The 24,286-nt window shown below is 39.8% G+C and overlaps 1 protein-coding gene across 3 annotated transcripts in view; it reads right to left on the bottom strand.

The window, feature by feature from the left end:
* Positions 1-309: 309 nt before the first annotated feature.
* The window catches only part of LOC120413937 (uncharacterized), a 159,301-nt gene continuing 135,324 nt past the window's right edge, over positions 310-24,286 (bottom strand). The window contains exons 4-5 of one of the 3 annotated variants that reach the window (XM_039574934.2): positions 5,476-6,616; positions 310-1,028 (exon numbers count right to left, since the gene is read on the bottom strand). In XM_039574934.2, the coding sequence (XP_039430868.1) occupies positions 778-1,028; positions 5,476-6,616 (1,392 nt within the window). In that variant the 3' untranslated portion in view covers positions 310-777. Of the gene's footprint in view, positions 1,029-4,806; positions 6,617-24,286 lie in introns of those variants that run through there. The other 2 variants (XR_005604992.2, XM_039574935.2) reach the window with 2 other exon arrangements.

Genomic DNA, 24,286 nt, shown 5'->3' with positions numbered 1-24,286 from the left:
GGTGTTACTATTTTTTTCTGATAACGAGAGTAACTTTTCAAAACAACCTATGAGTCATGGGTTTCCTATGCAGATAGGACCTTTTGAAAATTTAATCTAGATAAGTCCTAAGCAATACCTACAATTTAGCCGAAGACACCAAACCGATCAGAAAATCTGTTCTCGAGTATATGAAGATTTTCCATATTATAGGTAAATTTAAACAATTTTTAACTTGATGCGACATTTCAATGAAAGTAGGTTGGAGTTTTTAGACATAAAACTACAAATTTTATTTAGGGTTAGTTAGGGTTTCAACTCAATTTGCCCCATCATTTATAAACCGCAGTCCTAAACCGTTATTTTTGTTTTTTTTTTTTCTGCGAAATCTTCAAGTGTTTCGTGACTCATATTCATACATAAATATCTAACCTGGCTTCACTGGTCAATGTTTGGTTTTTTGTAGATTAGTGTAGTGAGTGACTGTTTACTTAAACTCGATATAAATAGTAAGCTGCCTAACAAATTTTCTAAAAACTTGTGTAAATAGCGTTAAGATTTCCGATTTCTGCGATTTTCATTCCTTGTTTATTTTGTATTGCCGAAAAGTCCTTGAATCTCTAAACGTTGTATCCTTTTAAAAATAATCAGTCTATAAAATTTCCGTGTGTGTATTTTTCTTTCAGTGTATGTTTTTGTTTGTTTTTAAAGCCAAAACATGTGATGAACTAGGGTACGAAGCCTAATTTTCGGATGCTTGTTGTGCTGGTGGGGGAGTTTTGGAGAGGTGGGTGCGGATCATAGATATAGCAGACGCGTTACGCCGGTTAGGGACGCGCCCGACGCGACCAGCAGTGAGCTAAGGCTAAGGAGACTAAACGACAGGAAAAGCCGGGACTGATGCTCAACGACGATGGCGGAAATGCTGCTGCTAGTGGCGTTGGCACTAGGGTGGTACTCGGTAACGTTGAGGGGTGCGGTCAGGGATAATAAGCTGGACTGGGCGGGTTCGTGCCAGGGCGAAGCGGACGGGTTTGGGTGGGTGGGTCCTGCAAGGAGAGAAAGAGAGAAAAAAAAGAGAAGAGAAAGAAGAAGAAGGTGTCCCCCGGGGCAGGACGCAGGGAAGCGGTAGAGAAAGTGGACGATTAGTGGCGTGTTCGGCATTGTGGGGTTTGGTTTCCGACTGGAGTACGGATGAGGAGCGGAAGAATTGGTGTTACGGAGTTAGTGGAAGAACACACGGAGGCATTGCACGCACTTACAAGGGTTTTTTTTTACAGAGAATAGATTCTTCATGCAAAGAAGTGTTAGCGGAATTTAATTTTTTTGGTTGTTGTGATAACTCTGTATATTTACGTATTTTACGTAAAGTAAAAAATTGTGTAATTTTGGATGGTTGAATATTACCTCTTTAATGATATAATTTTACCTCAAAAAAGTGACATTGCAGCAGCAAAGTGGAAAAATTACAATTTTTTCCAACATTGAAGATGAACTCCTTAACAAATGTAATTTTACCATGTTTTTTTACTGTGCATAATTCAATTGGAGGTACTTAATAGTACTCCACAACGTGCAATAAAATAGAAAATACATGATTGTGATTCAAGACGAGCAATGTAGAAGCATGGTGTTTATGGTCCTTAAAATAACTTCCTTTTGGAAAAAAAATTACGCGAACCGAGCAGCATTTTACAAATGCTTGTATGTGTGAACTAGGTTGGTTAAGCAGCTCTACGATCGTTGTATGCAGAGGGTCTCCACTAATCCACACTGATTCTCTAAAAATGAAAACAAATCACTTCGTGCATCAGACATGACACTAGGTATTTTTTGTCCAATGTCCAAACAACAAGTTGTCTAGATTTTTGAACTCAAATTATGTTGCCAAAAACAATTCAATTTCCGAAGATTATTTGTCAAATTTCCTTTTGTTGTACAAATAACTGTCATAAAAAAAGCAAATTGAGTTTTTATTTAGTAAATTTTATTTCTATCCAGACTTTAAAAAAATCGCGATTACTGATGATAGAAGAATGATATGTAATTCCATCGAGCACCTTATGTTGGCATATCAGCTCAGTATACCTGCTAAACATATGAGAATTTCTCCTAATTTCAAGCAACCCCTTATGATTATACATCATTTTTTGTATTAGTCTGCTCTATAACTTTGTAGAACATTGTTGACTCTATAAAATAACTTTTCAAAGTTATTATTATGGACTTAAAATATTGCAGATTCGAAAAGTACCGTTTCAAATTTTTCTCCTAAAGACATGTCACATAGTTTTTATACAATTTAGGTATTAAAACTTTTTTTTTGAATTTTTTTAACGAAAAATAATTTGAGTGCGCTATCAACATCCTTTCAGAGTGCAAATAATTGGAAAGCATGTATTTTTTCGAATGTTCACCTTCGGATGTTTCGAATAGCAATCTAGAGTCCGTCAAGATCTGTCGGTTGTAAAGCAAATAGTTTCACTTAAGGGGTTACATACATGTAAATCGGCAAAAATGTCAGAGGTTGGTTTGAGCACATACTTAAACTTTTTTCAAAATCTGTTTTCAGGACAGTAAAATATACATTTTCATCTATTAACAAAACTAATTTGAAGATATTTGGTTGTATCATTGCCGAGATATAGCTATTTGATGTTAGCAGTTTCATAAAAACGGGTGCCACGATATCTCAACATTGCTTCGACCAAATCGGCTCAAAATTTTGGTGAAGACTCTGTGCATGACGAAGGCTGATTTTCAAAAAAATTGTTTTAAAAAAAGATAAAAATATTTTTCTGTTTTTCATTTAAAAAAATCGCCACTTTTTGATTATCGTATTTTTTGAAAACTCAAAATTTTAAAATCGGGCTTCGTCATGCACACGGGATATGTCTTGGGAGTCTTCACCCAAAATTTCAGCCAATTTGGTCCGTCCCATCTAGGGATGGAATAATCGCAAAAAAAATCAATTTCGCTTGCGAACTTTTTTCACCCGCGAATGAGAGAGGAGAAATATCATGCAAAAGAAAATCGCTCCCGAACTTCTACAAGAAAATCAATCTGCTGATGATTTTTGTGAATTTCTTTGTCAGCACCACTAAAAAATATCTTTTTCACTTTGTTTTCACACATTGCCCATCTACAAAATGTGACAGGTCATATTTCGACGTGTGCAAAGTGAAAAAGATGTTCCGCCGAATAATCAAGATGATGATTTTTCTAGATTCCTTTTATCGATCTTTCGTGCGCGAGAGAGAAGAGCCATGCTCCCTTCGGATTTTTTCTCTTGATGAACGTCCAATGATTTTTTTAGATGATGATTATTCCATCGCTGGTCCCATCTCGAGATATCGTGGCACCCGTAAATCAACTATAGGTGTTTAGAGAAAAACGCTCAGAAAGTTAGACAGTTTGCTTTGCGCATGTCAAAATTCTGAGCTTAAATCGTCTCTAACTCAGTTAAATCATGAAATATCTTCATGAAACTTTCAGGAGTGATTGAAAGTCATTTTTTAAGCTGATTTAATAATTTTTCTGTAATATGAAATTTTGTGATTTTCTACATGTATGTAACCCCTTAAAAAAAATCCAAGACTGCCTTGACCAAATCGGATCATGATTTTGGTTAAGATTCGTTAAACCCGATTTTTGACAATTATTTTTAAAACCAGATAAAATTGATCATTCATTGTAACTTTTTAATTTTTGTATAATTAAAAAAAGCTAAATTTCAAAAAAGGGCTTCGTCATAAGAGTCTCATTCCAAATTTCAGCAAATTTGGTCCGTCCATCCTCCATTCGTGACACCCGTAAGGCGTCATCCATAAAGTATGTCACGCTCTAGGGGGGGAGGGGGGTCTGAGCAAGTGTGACATTGCATGTTATAAGTATAGGAAAAGCGTGACAAAGGGGGGGAGGGGGGTAAATTTTGGCTGATTTTAGCGTGACGAACTTTATGGATGAAGCCTAAATAGACACGGTGTTTTGAGATAAATGCAGAAAGTTTAGCAAATCACTTGTCTCACGACAAAATTTCAAGCTTCAATCGTCTGTTACCCTGTGACTGAAATTTTACTTTAAACTTTAAGGAGTTATTTTAAATGATATTTTGAAGTGGATTCAATAAATTTTCTGTAATATGAAATTTTTATATTTTCTATACAGCAATTCCCCGTGAAAACAGAGTGGAAAAAAAACAAATGTGCTCAGATCGGTTTTATTTTTTCGCTCAGATCGGGCTCAACATTTTTCTGGGAGTTCCCTGGCCGAAATAATAAGACCCGTATTTTTTTTTGTTTGGTCATTAGGGTGGCCTACGCCGTGGTAGGGTGGTAAAAAAAATGACAATTTTCGCAAAAACCGCTTTTTTATAAAATCATAACTTCTCGCCATTTCAACACTCAACACTCAACGCCATTTGACCATTCAAAGAAAAATAGTAAGAAGATTTAAAAAACTTTGAAATGCCATTTTGACGGTGTCTGGACTAGAGAGCCTATGTCAATAGTTTTATCAGATTCCTCGGATAATTTTACGTAACATACTAAAAAGAAGGAGTTCATTAACAGGTTTCCGAAATAAGATAAAACAAACATAAAATCCGGGAAAAAACGAAAAAAATGTCGAAAACGGAAAAAAATTTTTTTTCACTAAAACTGCGATAACTTTAACGTTTCAGCGATGACCTATATATGTTTGGGTACCTAAAGTTGCGTCTTGAAATTGCATTTTTAGATAAATTTTCTGTAGTTTTTAAGAAACTCAACAACTCAAGAGAGGATACAAAATATGACATGATTATCGTCTGAGTAAACATTTGCACCAGAGAAAAAAGTTACACAACCAACCAAATAATTACAGATTTCACCAACATTCCATACAGTTAGAAAGAGATTCATGAAAGAATGTTACAAGAAAAGTGATAGGAAGTTATAATACAATCAGGAAAGGAAGAGATCAGGTAAGATATAGTCACACGCAGAAGAAGGTAAGAAGGCAACAAACCACACAAACAAATGTTCAAACCATGCGCTTAGTGTCACTCATTACGGCCTCGCATTCCCGTCGTGCAGCAGCTCGTAGTCCCACGCCATTCTAGAACACACTTAGGTCAGGCGAACGCGTACTACTGTATCTATGATCCGGGATCCACCAAGGACAAATTTACGAGATTTGAGGGGGAAGAGGGGGATGTTTTGTAAAATTAATCGAACTGAAAACTCAAAAAACAAGTAAATAAAACGAAAGAATACTAGCTAAGACTAGGCTAAGAGTGAAAAGATGAGAGTGTTTTGTTTTGTGTTTTGTGATAAGTTAAGTGTCGCCACGGGCATCGCTCCACACATTCTCTCATTCTCTAAAGTGTGTGTGTGTATACAGAGTAAGGGTTTGGTTTTAGTTGGTTTTGTCAATCGCGCTTGCTTCAGAAATCCATATCGTTCAAATCTTCCTCATCCACAAAATTCAAAGATTGACCAGTGAGGCTGGGATTACCTTCGTCGAGTTCGTCCTCCTCGATGATCTCCGCCGAGGAGAGCTGATGGAGGGCGGCCAGCTCGTCCATATCTAGCGCGGCCAGCTCCTCGTCCTCGGACTGGGACGTGTCGTCCAGGTTGAACGGGGTTGTGGACGAGGACGGGGTAGGACTTGGGGTGGTCGTAGTTGTTGACCGCGCGGTCGTCGTTCGCGGGGTCGTCCTAGGAGAGGTCATGGCTTTCACTTTCCCCTTCGCGGCTAATGGCACTGTGCTACTACTAATACTAGTTTGCTGTTTGGCTTTCTTGGGACCTCCCCCGCCGGGTCCACCCGGTCCGCCACCTCCTCCCTTAGGTTTCTTACTATTTACATTCGGAGGAGCGTTCCGGTTGTTGACCTTCTTCGCGACCTTCTTCTTGGGGCCGCCGCCGTCATTTGGTACTGTTGTGCTGGCTCGATTACTATTGCTACTACTTACACTATTTGCACTGTTGTTGGGACTACTACTGCTAGGACTATCAACACACTCGCCCTCGTCACCGCCACACCTCAGCTGCTGACTCTTGGCTTGCCCTGGGGGCGTCGCCACCCTCCGCCTATTACTATTTGTACCTACTAAACTACTACCGCTACTACTACCACTACTACTCGTCGCCGCCGGCCGGAAGCAGTGCTCGCCGGGCGTTTCGTCCTCGCGGCATTTCCGTCGTTTCTTCTTCTTCTTGCGCAGCGTGTCTTTGCTGTCCTTGTCCTTGTTGGCACCACCTGCGGCCGCCGCCGCTGGGCTCTTGTTAACCCCAGCAGGTTTGGCCACACCCTGGCCGCCGCCACAGGCCGGCCTCGTCCGCATCTCCACCTCCGGCAGAACGCCCGTCTCACAAAGTTGCTTCAACCCGTGCCGCACGTGGTTCGCTCCGAACAGCCGCGATATCAACCGTTCGACCCGGTCGTGGGCAACCGTCTGCGTGAGGGCCTTCGTGTACGTTGCAAGCTTGCCCAGCGTGCGGTTCACCGGGATCTGGATCTTGCGGGGTTGGCCGGTTTTGTTGAGCGCGAGGTAGAGCGTCCGCCGTGCGTTCGAGTGGCGCGTTGAGCTGTACGTGTTGTAGTGGTGCTGCTCCATCTGCTCGTTGAACACGCAGTCGTCGGTGAAGTCGCGCTGGAAAGGGATAAGAGGGATAAGTTTTCAATGAATCTATCCACATCAACAATGGTCAGAAAATAATTTATTAATTTAAAACCTCAAATCAAAATCACTTTAAAAATAACATATTTTGCATAAAAAGTCCCTCAAAATCTACATAAATCTCAGAACCTTAGAACTTCATGACGGAGTTGGTAGAACTTCATAGTTGATCATACATCAGGAAGGTCAATTAGAAACATATGGAGCGATGAACGGCAATGTTACCAGTTTTTGATTCTGAGTTGAAACATATACCTATGATTAATAATATTTATCATCTTTGGAAATAACTAGTAAAGATAGTAGAAACACTTGAAATTTTCAAGTGTTTCTACAATCTTTACTAGTTAAAAGTCGATAAAAATTATTGCAACCTTACAAGTGTATCATCTTGGTATTTTTGACAGTTCTCGAATGAAAACTGGAACTGTGTTAACTTCTGCAAGTATTTGAGGCAGTCTAAAGTAGGACTTGACGCAACTTGACTTGATTATGAAAGCTCATAACTCTAGCGACAGTTTTGGGCCAGGTTGGTGTTGAATCAGCAGCAACACAACTTGTGAGGTGGCCGCGTCTTAAGGATGAGTGACAACCGTGTAATTTGAGTAGCACGATTAAGCTTACTGAATTATTAAGTCAGTCTTTATCAGAGTAAAGTGTTGTAACCAACAACAAGTTTGGGCAGTTTTAATTGTTAGGGGTTTTATTCGATACATAATCAAGTGCTCAATTTTGCCAAATAATATTTAAAAATAGCATTTCAAGTGCACCTGTTGAACCTGACTTTTAAAATTTGAGTTGGAAAAATATAAAGTAGCAATAATAAACTACAGGCCAAGGTTTTAACAAAATAACGAATAAAGTGTAGTAAAAAGCATCACAAAGAACAGTTATTTAACAATAATTGGTTTTCCAAATCTTGTTGCATTACGTTACTTTGAAATTTCACAAAAAAAAACAAAATATGTTCAAACTGGTTCAATAATACAAAAAAAAATCAGCGCAAAGATAATGCATTTTTAATTGTTTTCGGTTGATTGCATGTTTGTTTACATTTGAATTTTTTCAATTATTTTTTATGTTTTTTACTGATTTTTTTGCAATATCGACATAATCTTTGAAAAATATTTGCAACGGCCTAACTTGTTTTTGTTGCAGAGTTCTTTAGAGTGCAATATTTTCTGCTAAGCTGTAGAGTAGACAAAATGACACGAGTTATCAGAATTTTACGAAAATGTTTTTACCCCTTAAAAACACATTTTGATAAAATTGTACAACCAAAAAATGATTGAAATCCAAAAATCACAATTTATCAAGAAAATAATTGGCTTGTTTTATCATTTATGACAAAAAAGCAGGCAATTTCAAATTTCACGGTACTCTGAAGAGTGCTTGAATTAAACGCATTTTTTTAATAATTGTGTACAGAAAAGTTGTTGGAAAGTTAGTAGAAGTTCAAGATACAAAATATAACGCCTTGGCACAAGTCTCGGATTAGTTTTCAAAAAGACGTAAGAGCCATTGATAAACGAAGCCCTTTTTGCATCGGTATTCTCTCTACTTGCGAAAAACCAATTTCAAAAATGCTTGAGATTGTTCATCTACACGCCCTTCACTCGCAATAAACTTAAAACAAATGAAAAGTTGTTTCAATTTGAAGAAAAGAGAAAATTAGTGCTGGAGGTCACGGTGGCTCTTACGGCTTTTTGAAAACTCACCCGAGAAGTATACATTGGTAACAAAATAACGAATAAAACTTCGTGAAATTTTGTAAAATTGTCATCACCACAGCTTACAATTAGTAATTTAATTTTCTAAAGTTGTATTTTAAACCTAACTGAAGAAACCCAATCTAATTTATTATAAAAATATTTATATTGTACATTTATATTTATTATTTGCAATTTTTATAAATTTTACTGAAATTTAAAAATAAAATTGCTCAAACTGCTTTGCGTTTTCTTTCATTAAAGTCTTGATTAACTGTGAATACAAAAAGACGAGTTGTTCCTTTTAATTCCGCATATATAGCGGAATTAAAAGGAACAACTCGTCTCTTTGTATTCACAGTAATGCATTCTGCTAAAACGCTCAACCAAACCACAATCTTGATTAACGTTCTTTCGCTTTCTTTTATGATTTTTTTTAGAAAAGAAAAAAATGTTCATGTTTAATGAACAATATCTTTGAGAGAACAACAGATTTCGACAGATTTTTTTATTTTATGCCTATTTTGAACATCTTTTTGATTTGAATGAACGAGTTTAATTAAAAATCGTTTTTTTAATGAAAGTGTAATTCAATAATTTTGAAGCCAACAACTAAAAAACCATCAGAATTCCACAAGCTTTTAAATTAATTCATATCCTCCCTCTCTTTCCCCATTTATAATTGATAGATTTTCGTCTGCCAGATTTGTTTTCAATTTTGGCCAGATTTTTGCCATTTTGAACTAGCAATCCTGCACTGAGGAGCAATTTGACAGTAGATTAATTCCAATTTCATGGCATTTCACGGTATTCACAAATTTTCGCCGCCTAGAGCAATTTTTACGGATGACGCGACTTTCGTAAAATCGAACAAAAAATCATTAGCTCTAGTCATTACCTATTAGAGTGTAACAAAAATGACTTTATGGCGGGCATTCAAGGGTTTGTTCTGGTGGGCATACTAAGCCCAAATCCAAAATATGAGCTTGATAGCACGTAACAGTAGCTGGCGCTTTGCATTTGAATTTTAAATGGGATTTAACCCGTAAAAAAAGATTTTTTCAAAAATGTCACTTTTTGAGGAATTTTGGCCACTGAAGCGTTTATTTTCAACATCATTGGCGTGTAGGCCAGATCCTTGCGCATCTTTTGGTATATATAACATTGAAATTTGGAGCACCCTGGAGCTCGGTACAGACCTTCAAAGTTTGTCATTTTATCGAAAAATTGACCCCAGCAAAATCAAATGGCGTGGGCGTCGCGAGGCGAACTTTGCCGAAGACACCAAATCGATTAGAATATTCCTTCTCAAGATAGAGATTTTTGAATATTTGCATTACACTTTTATATGGATAGCCCCCTAATTTGTGTGGAGACTTGTTTATAAAAACAATGATGAAAAAGGGCTTATTTAAACCAAAGAAATCGATAGGAAAACTTCCATACAATCAAAAAGATACAATGATTTGCGAAAACGTAGGGAATGCCTCTACTTAATTTTTAGATGAAACGTTTTACGTCGAAAAAGTATCTGTCCCTTATCGTAGTTGAACAATGTTTGTTAACAAAACAAAATTATTTATTTTTGTGCTGTTAAGGTGAAACGGGAAGGCAGCGCCATATTGGCACCACAACATTTTTTGGAAGCTCCTTTGAGGAAAACGCCGTAACTTAAACAAATTCTGCCTGTTGCAGACGATAAATATAAGGAAAGCAGGCAATCTGTCGAGTTCAGAAATTGATTTAAGTTGAACAGCAGTTGTCGAAGAACTAACGTCCCATTTCACCTTAAACAATGAAAAAGTCTTTTGCAATTCCGTTGTGCAGCTACTTAACCCTCTACTGCCCAAATTTTTTTTCGAAATTTTTTGTTTTTCCCGTGTTCAGGAGATCATTTTGAGCAACTTTTGTTCTACGAAAAACTTCACTTCTCTTGTTTCATGTTTTTCTTGTTTTATTTTTAGTATTTTAATTTGCATTTATCTTGTTTAGTTTATCTTTGTTTTTGGTAGTATTTGGCTTATTCTACCACCTAATATAGTTACATTTTGTAAATCTAATTTTTTCACATTTTTACAGTCACTTTTTATTTTTTTTGCTTTTTTTCACATTTTCTGCTATAGAATGTCCCCATCATCATTTAAATTGTAAAAAAAATGCATAGAGGCATAGTCTGGGGCACTACAAAAATTACTGCATACTTCTTTTAACTGAAAATATAAGAAACGATGGTAAAAAACACAGCCATAGTTGACCGCTTAAAAAATGATATTTAAAAAAAATAACATTGGCAAAGTCACATAAAACAAGTTAAACATCCAACCCTAAAATTTTCGAAAGTTTTAAGAGTTCTTTTTTTCAATGCTTTTTAAAGATAAAAAATTGGTTGAAAATCGATTTTTGGATATTTTTTAGATCGAAGCCCGTCTAAAGGCGAGGTTAGGTTATACAGGGTTAATTTTCCTGACATTCTCGAATGACGAAACGGCCTTATTTTCATCGCCAAAAAATAATAGTACCTAAAAGTGGAACTATTTGCATGATAAAAAGTTCTACTTTTCAGTAATTGTGTAGCAAAGTTATATTTTAAAATTGTATTAAACTTGATTTTTTCAGCAATTCAACGAACTCCTAGTTCAAATTACAGCCGTCAACTGCGTTGACTGAAGGCTCACGCCAGCTCCTAATTAAGACAGCCTACTCAACTCATTAATTTGCGAGTTCCCAAATATTTCGCGCGGCTCAGAGACTCCATTAATTCAGCAATAATTGGGGCCACGCATGTCTACGCACTATTATCCCACCGCCACCAGCTGATGATGGTTGAAGCCTAGAGTCGCCACACGCAAACCATCCGGACCTCCTATTTGGAGTCAGGCTTTGACGTGGTGAAATTTTGACTAAATGCGCGCCCCTTGACAAGGCGCGTGAGTCAATCAATCAAAAATTTACCACAGTTTAGTCGGCGCAACTAGCCGCCGCCAACGCTCGGAGTTCCTCCGGGTTATTTTTTGGGTGGACAGGCACTTCAAACATTTGTTTGCTCGACTATGATTGAACACGTCAAAACAAATTGTCCACCGCGGTGACGATTGGGATGGATTGTGATCTTTAAGTGCACTATGGGCCATCTCCATACAAACAGGCGGCCAAATTAGTTTTTTGCTTTTTAAATTTTTTTTTCATACAAATTTGGGTAATTGTATGGTATTGAAATGATATACGTCGATTTTTATGACTTTTCATGTTTTTCAATAGTTGATTGTTTATAATAAATAGTTTTTCATAAATTTGCAAGTGCAACAGAATTGCGTATATATTGTATTGCAAGTTTATATTATTAAATTATGGATAAGCTAATACATCCCCACTTTAAGGACACTACCCCTCCCTCCTCTTTCTTTCACCCCCCCCCCCTTTCCTCCTCCCCTCCAACAAATTTAGCGTAGTAAATTCATTTTAAGTCAAATATTTATTATTTACTGCTGTGTGTTTCTTTTTGTGAGTCCATGCCATATAACTTGAGACCACCCCCCCCCATAATACGGGCATAAATTGCGAAAATTTTAATTGTTAAATCAAATAACAGAAAAATTAATTTTATTCAAAATATTAATTATGAAGTAAAACGATAAAATACAAACCATATTCTTAAAATTCATTTGATTATAGAGTTTGTGACAGCTTCAGGATATGTTAAAGGTACTTTTTATGATGTTTTGTACTAACCAACATAGAACTTAAATGTGGATCAGTTTCATGGATTGATCGCAGAAATTCATCATGCTAAGTCAACATTTTGCTGAATACTTTTTCCGGTATCAAACTGAGATTCTCCAGTTTCGCTTGAGAAACTTCGGTACGAATACCTTATTTTGACTAAGGTACTCAATTTTAAATGTAGGCAACAGAAAATTCCAATAAAGTCATTTCGAACTTCTTGAAACCAGGTATTGATTTTTGAAGCGACGATGCCCACGAAGTAGGTAGCAAAGCAAGTGAAATAAACGGGCGCATATGTAGATTGCAGCAAATTTTGATAAAACGTAATTGTTCAAAATGGCATATCTCCGAAAACGTAAAAAATCGCAGGCTGGAAATTTCAGCAATGTTAGATTATGATCCAATCTTTCAAGTGATCTTAGTTTCATGTTTAGCATCGGTTAGCAAAAAATGTACTCGATTAACAAACACAAAAAAATATGATTTGTCAAAAAAATGCTCCAGTTATTCGATGAAAACTTCAGTTTTTGGTTTGGAAACAACATTTTATCTATTAATAGTTTCAAAGCTTATCTTATTATCTTTCCAACGATGTATGTTTGTCCTAATAAAACATTTAAAATGGCTGAGCTATGTTAAAATTAAACAATCAGCCTTTTTTACGAAAAACGCTAGTTTTTTACTCCATTTTTTGACTTTCAGCTTGCGTATCTCCGTAATGAACAAACTTAGAGCTTTGAAAATTTGGATTTTTCTTAGTTAGAACGTTTACTTTCGAGAAAAAAATACCAAAAAATATTTGGAGAAGGTCACTTTTTTGAAACTTGGCCACCCAATGTACCATAGTGAAGTGGTGGTCACGCGATGGGAATTTCTTTTAACGGTTGACAATTCAAAAAAGAAAAGTAATCAAAAAAAGTTTTCAATTCAACCGAGATTTGAACCGAAGCTATTTGGATCAAGATTTGATGCTGGTAGAGTGTTAGAACCCAATCAGAAGTGAATCTCGCAAGGATTCTACAAGCTTTGTTTGGGTGTACAATAGCGTGGCTCACGGATATATGAAAAAGACAAAAGTGTTCAATTTCGAACGCCTCAACCGGAATTTTGTAGCAATATGGCCCCAAAACATAGCCTGAAATTTTGGGCGCATTTGGTTAAGGTTTAGAACTTCCACCATTGACCTGAAGTTATAAAGAAATTTCAATAAATTTAATTTATTTATTTTCAACTTTTTAACTCTTCTTCGAGTATATTTTCCTATGCCCTATGAATTTTTCTCAAAGTAGTGGTTTCTTATAGGTTTCGATCCGGGGAACAACTTTGTAGAACATCACAAAGCGCTAGGAATTAATCCCGGAAAGATACAGGCAAATTTTTAGAGCACGTTAAAAAAAAATTCCTAGCTCCAAAAAATATCCTGTATCTTTTCAGAATCAATTCCTAGCGCTTTGCGATGTTCTACAAAGTTGTTCCCCGGATCAAAACCTATAAGAAACTTGAGAATAAGAAAATTTGATTGGGTTTTGGGAAACTTTATCTAAGAAGAGGTTAAAAGTGAAAATTTCCCATAGTAAATCTTTAAAAGTTTCATACTAACTTCAGGTCAATGGTGGAAGTACTAAACCTTAACCAAATGCGCTCAAAGTTTCAGGCTATGTTCTGGGGCCATATTGCTACAAAAATCCGGTCGAGGCGTTTGGAATTGAACACTTTTGTCTTTTTCATATATCCGTGAGCCACGCTAGTGTACAACTGCGCACCAGTTTAACTGGCAAAAGGAGGTCGTTGATATCAATTTGATGTTCTGTACCCCCGCAAGACGCTTCTTCCCGGTTACAAATCATTTAACCGGCCGGCGCCTTGTCGCGTCTTGTCTCAAGTGTCCGCTACTAGTTTTCACTTTCATTGGCCCGTCCGTCAGTCAGGCCAGTCTTCTTTGAGAAGAGAGCAACAAGTTTTATTGCTTAATTTAATTACCGCACGAATCCAACGACCACCGACTGGCTTCTTGCATTAAGTGGTGCTCCAAGTTCTGCCAAGTTGTTGTTTTGCTATCAAGGCTCGAATCAAGCTCCACGAGTTCCACATCCAAAGAGGTGACTAAGTGACCGCGCGAGCCTATCAATCAATCACGGGACTCGATTCTGGAGTTATGGCGTCGTCTTCGGTTCAAGAAGGTGCACTTTGATTGGATCCCGCAATGGTGATGGATTGGCGGCGGCCACAGAACTGTCTGGACCGGGGTTGGACACCGTAGACGATGTGAATCTATCACACGTACGCCAGCATTTATGGTGGCGCTTCACGCGTCAGAAGTCTCCAATAAATCACTCAATTAGGTGAGGCAGAACGTGTTGTTTTTTCTTTGAATCTGGCACAGGCCAGATCTTTGAATATTTGCAGGCCTAGATATGTAACTTTCATAAAACCGCCCAACTCCAAGCGAAACGTCTTTGGAGATTCCATGGAGAATTTCCCTTGTCCTCTTAAAACAGTGAAGCATCAACACTTCTCGTCTTTACATGGTGAAGTCCAGTCTGCAATCCGTCACACTTTGTGAACTTTTATTTGAGGTTAGAATGGTAACCAAACTGACCAACTGCCAAACTTCCTTCAATATCGAATTACTTAATTTGAAACACAAGAAGAAAACCCCGGCGTACCCCGGTAGCGCAAACACTTATGGTACGTTAGTTTGATGGCTAGTTCCACACTGAGTGCCGCACTCAGAGCTGTCAAAGTGTTTCTTTGAAGAAACTCGCGCTAGTTCCGCACGAGTTTCGCCGCCATCTTGGAACTGAAACTCTAGTGCCGCACTCGATATTTTTTTCAGTTTCATGCGAGTTCCACGCACACTGACAGATGACGTTCGATTGAACCAAAACTGGCACCGACGAGTGCGGCACTCAGTGCCGCACTGGCTTTTCAAACGAACGTACCATAAGCCACTGTCAGCGAAACCGCAGGGGGAAATTCCGTCCCCCCATTGTTCGGTCACCCAATTAGTACCCGGCCCGAAATTCACGCCATGTGGAGAATGTCAAACATGGTGTCAACTACCGAGCAAACCACATCAGCCCCCCGAAAGGCCCAGTTTAAACCGGCTAGGGGAGAGCGACCAGCTCGGTTTGACCTTTGAATTGGCAGTCTTGGTGGGAAGAATGATTGAAAACATTTGTTTGTTGTTTTTGCAAACAATGTTTACGATTTTGGTGAAATTTGAGCAGCTGTCAAACGTCTGTGGTGAGTACATAATTGCTGTGGTGAGTTTCCGGTTATTCAAATTGTGCGTTAAATCTTGGTATCTTGGTAGTAGACCACGTTCCGCTACCAATCGTAACACGAAAAGAGACTTAAACGACATCTGTTGCACGACATTTCACAAAGTGGCACCCAAAAAGGCAACTACGTCCGTGGCGGCGTTAAACCAGAAGGCGACAAGTTGGCGTTTTTCGGCGGATTGGTTTATTTGGAATGCTTTCGCGGCTCTCCCCACCGAGCCGGAAATTTTTCAAGTTCAAGCGTTAAATTAAAGTTGCAGCGGGGGGCTATTAAAAGATTGCCGATCTTTGATGTAATGTTGTTGGTGGAGAAGGGAGAAGCAGCTGGTGCTGATTTGATCAGTGGTGGGAAACTCTACTCTACTCTACGCTTTACTCTACTTAACTCTACTCTACTCTACTCTACTCTACTCTACTCTACACTCTACTCTACCCTACTCTACACTACTCTACACTCTACTCTACTCTACTCTACACTACTCTACACTCTACTCTACTCTACTCTACTCTACTCTACTCTACTCTACTCTACTCTACTCTACTCTACTCTACTCTACTCTACTCTACTCTACTCTACTCTACTCTACTCTACTCTACTCTGCTCTACTCTACTCTACTCTACTCTACTCTACTCTACTCTACTCTACTCTACACTTTACTCTACACTCTACTTTGAATTGAGATTTGCATCAATTTCTTCCCATCACTGTCTCCAAGAAATTGGGAATCCATGCTCCCAAGTGCCAGACACTTCTCCCCAAGTTAATTGAATTGTCAAAGCCTGGTTTGGGTCTGGTGCCGTTTAATGGCAGTGATAGTAACTGGTCCGTACGGCACTACTAGCCAGCCGGTCGATGACTTCTGGACGGCTCGTGACAACTGCAATTTTTGTCCCACGCCACTGAACTGCCCATGTTCGCATAAATGTCCCATTTGCAAAAACAGCAAACTGAGAAAAACGCATTTGTAGTTTGTCCCATACATAAGGCTACGTGTTAAGTTTCCGCGAAAAAACTGGATTTCCTCCTGATTTCTAGAACAAAGTACTGGATGTTATAGGCTTTTCTGAAAGATCATTCGATTTTGACCAAAACTGCATCATTAACTCAAAAACGATGAAAATGCATATGGGACATTTATGCGATCAGAGGCAGTGAACTAGTGTGTCAGCTGTTGCATAATTTCCTAGATCTCCGAGGGAGACACAGTGGGTCCATTCTCCGGAGTTTTTCTATGGTGGTGGTCCACCACCAACTCTACACTCTTCTAATAAAGTCATCAAATGTGGTTGCGGATGCGTTCACAAGGCTCATAATTAATACCATTTTCATTAGAATTTATTGCTGTTCTACATCCATGCTACCGGTTTGACAGTTCTCATGACTTTGTGACCAGTTGTCATTTGATAAAGCTGTGATGGAAACAACTTATGGTGAGGTCCAGGCCAAAAACAAAACGAAAACATTGCTCAATGTCAGGGAAACTCACCACGGCAAATTTTAAATTCACCACAGTTTTTAAAAACGCCATTGACAGTTACTAGGGTCTGGAGTATGATTCAAAATGGTGCGTAGGAGTCGCTCAACCTGCATTCCTGTCACTCATGAGGTCTGCACAGCTGATTCCACGTAGATTTTTCCCGCCAGTAATGACAGGAAACGCTGACAAACGGAATATGTTCCAAAATCAGAAGTGGTTTTTTTAACATATGAAGGGAAATCATCGTGAACTGAAACTGCCGGTCGTTAGCCCGGGTAAAGTGGAAACGTTGAGATGATTGTTGTCCTCTGCTCTCATCTCGCAAAAAGCCATACAGAGAACCATGTCCCATTCCCCATCCCCAATCCCTTTCCCAAATCCCAATCCCCAATCTAAAGTGTCAAGCGACCCGTGCCAAGGGATGTATGTCTGGAGGGGAGCAAGAAGTATCCAGGTCTGAACGGAGCCTGCGTGGTACCAAGACGCCCCACGCAGTATGTAGTCTCCTCTGTGTCTTTGCAGGCCCGAGTCACAGTTGAAGTTTGTAGGAGTCCTGAAAACAAGGTTTATCAACATGGAAATTGATCAAAACCAAAACCCAAGTGCCAGCTGCTTCCCTCAGCTGGAACCAACGCGGAAGAAAGGAAGAAGAAGCATGAAATCCGCCGGAAGAGAGGACACCACTAGAAGAGAAGAGTCGGCGGAAAACTGTAGAGTGCAATTTGCGGTGTCGGAACGCATGAGAGACATGCAAAGGAAGGTTCACATGTGGAAGGAAGTAGGAGAGTTATCCAGTACCAAACGAGAACCTTCTGTTGTTCTTCGGAGCAATTCCGCGAGAGATGGTAAGGTTACGCAACAGTCTTTGAAGAAAACTAGGCAACCACATGCATATTTTCGCTTCTTTGCGAATATAGCACCGGTACAGCTGAACATTCTGAAAATTCACGCAACAACCTCACCGCTTGAGCACCCCCGCTACGATGAGCACGGTATTTTACCACTCGTCAACAGCATTTCAGAAAACTCTCAGGTACAGATATACAATCCAAAACCGACCTCATGTGGCCTTCCAGTACTTCATGTACTATACAAGAGGAACCCGCATCCTCAACACACATCAGCGACCAAGCTGCAGGACACTGCCATCCTGTTCCCGGATCATCAAAACATCTTGGAGAAAACGGCAGGTTCAACTGAACAATGAACAATATCCGTTGCATCCAGGTTAACCTCCATCATGCTAAGGGTGCTTCCAGTATCCTTAGTCGGAGGTTCACTAAAGAGCAATTGGGGATTGCTCTCGTTCAAGAACCGTGGGTAAACCACAACAAAATCCTTGGATTGTCCTGTCAAAGCAGTAGATTGATCTACAGCAATACGCAGGCAACACCAAGAACGGCGATTCTGCTGAGCGGAAACATCAAGTGTACTCCAATCACGGAATTCGTCCAACGAGACATCGTTGCAGCAATGGTGACCGTCCCGACCACCAAGGGAAAGCAGGAGATGGTTGTTGCATCTGCTTACTTTCCTGGTGACCAGGACGATGTTCCACCGCCAGAAGTGGCCGCACTTGTGCGATACTGTAGGGCTGTCAATAAACCGTTCCTCATCGGTTGTGACGCGAACGCCCACCATACGATATGGGGAAGCACGGATGTTAACGATAGAGGTGAGCGCCTTCTTGAATACTTGACGTCTAACAACGTCAATGTATGCAATAAGGGCAATGAACCTACTTTTGTTACTGTCGCAAGACAGGAGGTCTTGGACCTCACTCTGTGTAGTGCTGCGTTTGCAGACAAAATAAAAAACTGGCATGTCTCTGAAGAAGCTAGTCTGTCTGATCACAGACAGATTGTCTTTGACATTGAAGCCAGTCAACTGAAAAGGGAAACGTTTCGTGACCCAAATGACACGGACTGGAACGCCTTTCGAGGTCACCTTCGCCGGTCCAAACAAGACGCTCCTTCACGAATACGAACCCCCGAAGAATTGGATACTGCAGCGAATACTCTTCAACGCAGGATCACGGCAGCCTACTAGGCAAGCTGCCCTAAGAAGGTGAGGGAAATCTGTCGGGACGTACCGTGGTGGAGCGAAAGCCTGAGCAGTCTCCGCAAGGAGGCTAGAAGGCTTTTCAACAGAGCTAAGCTCACTTCCGAATGGGATGCCTACAAAGCAGCCCTAACGAAGTATAACGCGGAGTTGAGGAGAGCCAAAAAAACTAGCCTGGCTAATTTCTGTGAGGACATAAGCTCGATGTCTGAAGCAACCCGACTCCAAAAGGCGTTGTCAAAAGACCATTCCAACGGTCTAGGACAGGTGAGAGACGAGCAAGGCACTCTCACTGTCACAAACAAGGAAACACTGCAAGTACTCATGAGTACGCACTTTCCAGAATCAACTGAAAGAGAGGAGGTTGCAGCTAGTACCCGGACTGCAGATGGCGTATGGTGTCGACCATCAAGAGAGTCAGTCCACCTAGCCCGTCGAATGTTCAACCAGTCTTCAATCAGATGGGCCCTCGGCACATTTGAACCACTGAAGGCTGCAGGACCCGATGGCATCCTTCCAATCTTTCTCCAAAAAGCAGCCGACACCATAATGGCTGAGTTGATCAACTTACTTCGAGCCAGCTTCACCCTGGGCTACATCCCTCGAAGCTGGCGCAAAGTTAAGGTGATCTTCATACCTAAGGCCGACAGAAGTGACCCCACGATGCCAAAAGCCTTCAGACCCATAAGTCTGACAGTGACGCTGCTCAAGCTTATGGAGAAAATCACGGATAACCACATCCGGGCGAAGTTCTTGAAGGACTTCCCTTTGCATAAACACCAATATGCATACCAAGCGGGCAAATCGACCGAAACTGCCCTACACGCGTTAGTGTCACGTATCGAGAACGCACTGAAATATAAAGAATCTGCACTTTGTGCTTTTCTTGATATTCAGGGCGCTTTCGATAACACTTCGTACACAGCCATCAATGAAGCGCTCCGGTCGAGGAACGTAGATGGCACAACTGCGAGCTGGATTCATGCTATGCTTACGAGCAGAGAGATTTCAGCATCGCTAGGAGACACATCCATCACAATAACGGCAGCCAAAGGCTGTCCGCAAGGGGGAGTACTCTCTCCTTTGCTTTGGCTGCTGGTGGTAGATAGTCTTCTAAGAAAACTTACACTACTCGGCTACGAAGTCATTGGATATGCTGACGACGTAGTCTTAATCATCCGGGGGAAGTACGACGGAACGTTATCGGACCGTCTACAGTCAGCTCTAAACTGCACCATGTCGTGGTGTGAGCAGGAAGGGCTGACAATAAACCCCAACAAAACCGTGATAATCCCGTTTACTAACAGGAGGAAACACGACCTTAGGCCGCCTACCTTGAAAGGAACCCAACTGACCTTCAGTTCTGAGGTCAAATATTTAGGAGTAATCCTTGACAAAAAGCTGAACTGGAATGCACATCTGGACTATGCGGTAAAGAAGGCAACTACTGCTATCTGGGCGTGCAACAAAATGCTCGGCAAAACCTGGGGACTTAAACCGAAACTTGCATTCTGGTCTTACACCACCATCGCTCGACCTAGGGTAACCTATGCGTCGACCGTTTGGTGGCCGAAGACTGAACAGAAGACATGTCAGTCGAAGCTGACCAAGCTCCAACGACTGGCATGTCTCTCTGTAACGAGTGCAATGAAAACAACCCCCACCGCGGCCATGGAAGCCATGCTATGCATTCTGCCTTTACATTTACATGTGAAGCAGGAGGCAGCGCTTGGCGCTCTACGACTACAACGGTGTAACAACTGGGTGGAAGGAGATGGAACGGGTCACTCGCGGATCGTGAAGGCTTTTGACATTTCCCCCCTTGCAACTTCAGTCTCGGACTGCATGGAGGTGAGGCCCAACATGGACATTCCATATGAGGTGATTGAAACAAATCGCCAAATGTGGAGTAATGGAGGACCTACACTTCCAGAAGGAACTATTCGTTTCTTTACGGATGGTTCAAAAATGGGCACTTCTACTGGAGCTGGAGTCTTCGGTCCTCGAACCAGGGAAACCATATCTATGGGAAAGTGGCCTACCGTTTTTCAAGCAGAAGTGTATGCCATACACATCTGTGCGAGGACGTGTATTATGAGAAATTATAGACACGCAAAAATCGGTATTTTCTCGGATAGCCAAGCTGCACTATTGGCATTAAAATCCTCTAAATGCGAATCCAAACTTGTTTGGGAGTGCGTCGCTTCCCTCAGGGAACTTGCTTCTCGGCATAACAGAGTCATGTTGTTTTGGGTCCCAGGGCACTGCGGCATTGAAGGCAACGAAATGGCTGATGAACTTGCCAGACAAGGCTCATCAAACATCTTCGTGGGTCCCGAGCCGTTCCTTGGAATCTCAAAAAGTGCCGTGAAGCAAGAAATAACTAATTGGGGACAATCGCAAATCGCTTCAATCTGGGGCGAGATGCGAGGATTGAGACAAGTTAAAACTTTTATCACTCCAAGTCCTTCAATTGCCAGGAAACTTCTTGGCTTAAACCGTAGGGAACTACGAATACTCGCAGGGCTTCTAACAGGACATTGTCCTGCCAGATATCACCTGCACAAAATCGGCAGGTGGCCTAACAACCTCTGTCGTTTTTGTTTAACTGAGCTGGAAAGCTCGGCACATTTACTCTGCTTCTGCGGAGCACTTGTGTCTCGAAGGCTGCGGTTCTTTGGATCGCACCTTCTTACGCCGTACGATGTATGGCACCACACCCATCCCAAGAAGGTCATACAGTTCATCGACTGTATTGCGCCGAATTGGGATAAACCATGTCTGCAAAATAACCCCTCGTCTTCCGATCCAATGGATACGAGTAATTTGTAGTATGGACAGTAACCAGGGTACATCACAAAAGATAGCCTTCTCAGGTGGTCGCAGTGAACTTAACCCAATGCCCATTGGGCAACAAAAAAAAAAAATGATTCAAAATTGTAGAATATTCACCAAAAGCCCAGAAAAGACCCGATATCTCGACCAAATAGCCCCTTTTATTCCCCTCCGAAATGATAACAACCATTATTTGTCCCATACGCCTGCCCCGTTTCAACTGATTAATGGCTGATCGCTAACATGACATAACACCTCGGTTTGTTTATGTACTCTTTTCCTCTCAGCTGGTCCCAAAGCGGGTTAAGCCACTCTTCCCTTACCCAAAATTGAGTAGCGGCGCGGGGGGGGGAGATTGTTTATGTTACTCCCCCTTAAGCAACTGTCTGCGCAAAAATAGTACACCTCGTGCAAGCACACTCTTGTTTCAAGCAATGTCAAGTTAAGTCAAGCCAAGTTCAATGTCTCGATTTTTACGATTCCTGCGGGGCGCTCGTGAAGCCGTAGAACAATAACTTAGCGCACCACGGTGGCAGGGAAATTCTTCACGGCTTGACGACGCGCATCAAAGAGACATTCCTTGAGGTCTCACTCTGTGTTTGCGGTCAACACGGTGGACCCCCCGGTTGAGATAAACGGGGCGCCCCTTTTGACAGCTTCGTACACGCTGAATTTGGTTCGGGTAGATTTGAAATTAATAAAACTTTTAAAATCGTTCAGAAATGTGAATTGTAACATCAACTCGTTAAGATTTTTTTAAATAACTAGGCAAAAATCTCACATTCAAAATTTGCCCAACTTTTTATAATCGTGCAATTCCAGAGTTTTTTTTGAAAAGGTCCTATAAGCTATTGTCTTTCATATGTTTATAGGACCTAATCAAAAAAAGTCGAGAATTGTGACAGTGAAATTGTCTGGAGCCGCTTCCACAAAGGCAAGTGGCTTAGATTTGCAGGCAAAAAAAAGGTTAGGAAAAAGTAAACAGAACAGAAAAAATGGCTCGCAGAATTTGCAAATATTTGCGTCACCTATTAGCAGCTTCGGAGAACTCCGGCGGCACCACCGACCGGCAGTGTGTTTAGGCAAACAACAGTTCACACTCTGCAAAACTCACACCGTGTGAGTGTATGTGTGCATTTGTGCAGGTTAGAATTAGAGCGATAAGCCAATGGACGGCGGCGCATTTCTCTCGTTGCCTTCTTTATACCTTATTTTGAATAGAATTTGTACTTTTTTTTTTTAAGTGAAAGTTGTGTAATCTTCCAAAATAAATTAGTTAAATTGAATATTATCAAAAATTAAACAAAAGGCACATCTACGATTCAAATACTCAGAATCACCCGTCAAAAAAAAAATGCAAAAAGTTTCCATAACGAGAATCGATCCCGAGACCTTTGACTAAGCAAAACAGTGCTTTAATAGGATCGGCCATCAAGTCAACTGAAAGCGTTTTTTTGGTTCAGTTTGGCATGACAAACAGCCATACAGAAAAAAATCGGATGAAATTTACCCGAAGATTATAATTTTTTTACTCATCTGAAAATCACCAAAATCTGGGTTTGTGCCAGGGTTTACCAGCATTACCTTATCTAATCAACATATCTTGGCGGGCGACTTCCAGGCAGCCAAGCTGACATAATTTTTTAGTTTTTAGTTTTTAGTTTTTAGTTTTTAGTTTTTAGTTTTTAGTTTTTAGTTTTTAGTTTTTAGTTTTTAGTTTTTAGTTTTTAGTTTTTAGTTTTTAGTTTTTAGTTTTTAGTTTTTAGTTTTTAGTTTTTAGTTTTTAGTTTTTAGTTTTTAGTTTTTAGTTTTTAGTTTTTAGTTTTTAGTTTTTAGTTTTTAGTTTTTAGTTTTTAGTTTTTAGTTTTTAGTTTTTAGTTTTTAGTTTTTAGTTTTTAGTTTTTAGTTTTTAGTTTTTAGTTTTTAGTTTTTAGTTTTTAGTTTTTAGTTTTTAGTTTTTAGTTTTTAGTTTTTAGTTTTTAGTTTTTAGTTTTTAGTTTTTAGTTTATTAAAAGAAAATTTTTCTGTTATATTGGCAAATTTTGATGGGGGGAGAGGGGAGACATAAACTTTGAAAAATATTTGCAATGGCTTCAATGCTGACTTCTTTTTTATATTAATTGGACATTACATTGCACTGTTTGTTCAAAATTTAATAGAGCTGCAGTATATATTTGTGAAGCTCTAAATAAAAAAAATCAGTTGTTTTATTTTATGAAAATAGATTGTAAATATTTGAAATCTTTGGATTAATAATGTTTAATCAAAATTAGTTTTTCTATGGGTTAGCAATTCTAAAGAATAAGAAAAAGTTTTTCTTCAAATGAGAAAAAAATCCATTTCTTGAACTGGATGAAAAGTTGTTAAATTGAAGTAAGAATTATAATAAAAAAATACATTTAAAATTTTTAATTACGGTGGTATTGCACTAAAAGAAAATTTGTTTGCAATCTTGACAGAATAGAAGTGTTTTTTTTAAGTTGCTATAAGCCTTAAATTATCCTTGTTTTTCGGACCTTTAAAAAAACCCTAGAAATGTGCAAAAGTTTAAT

The sequence above is a fragment of the Culex pipiens genome, chromosome 3, assembly GCF_016801865.2.
Source record: "Culex pipiens pallens isolate TS chromosome 3, TS_CPP_V2, whole genome shotgun sequence".
In the NCBI taxonomy this organism is placed as follows: Eukaryota; Metazoa; Arthropoda; class Insecta; order Diptera; family Culicidae; genus Culex; species Culex pipiens.
Note: the sequence above shows the minus strand (reverse complement) of the source record. Positions and strands in the feature narration are given on the sequence as shown.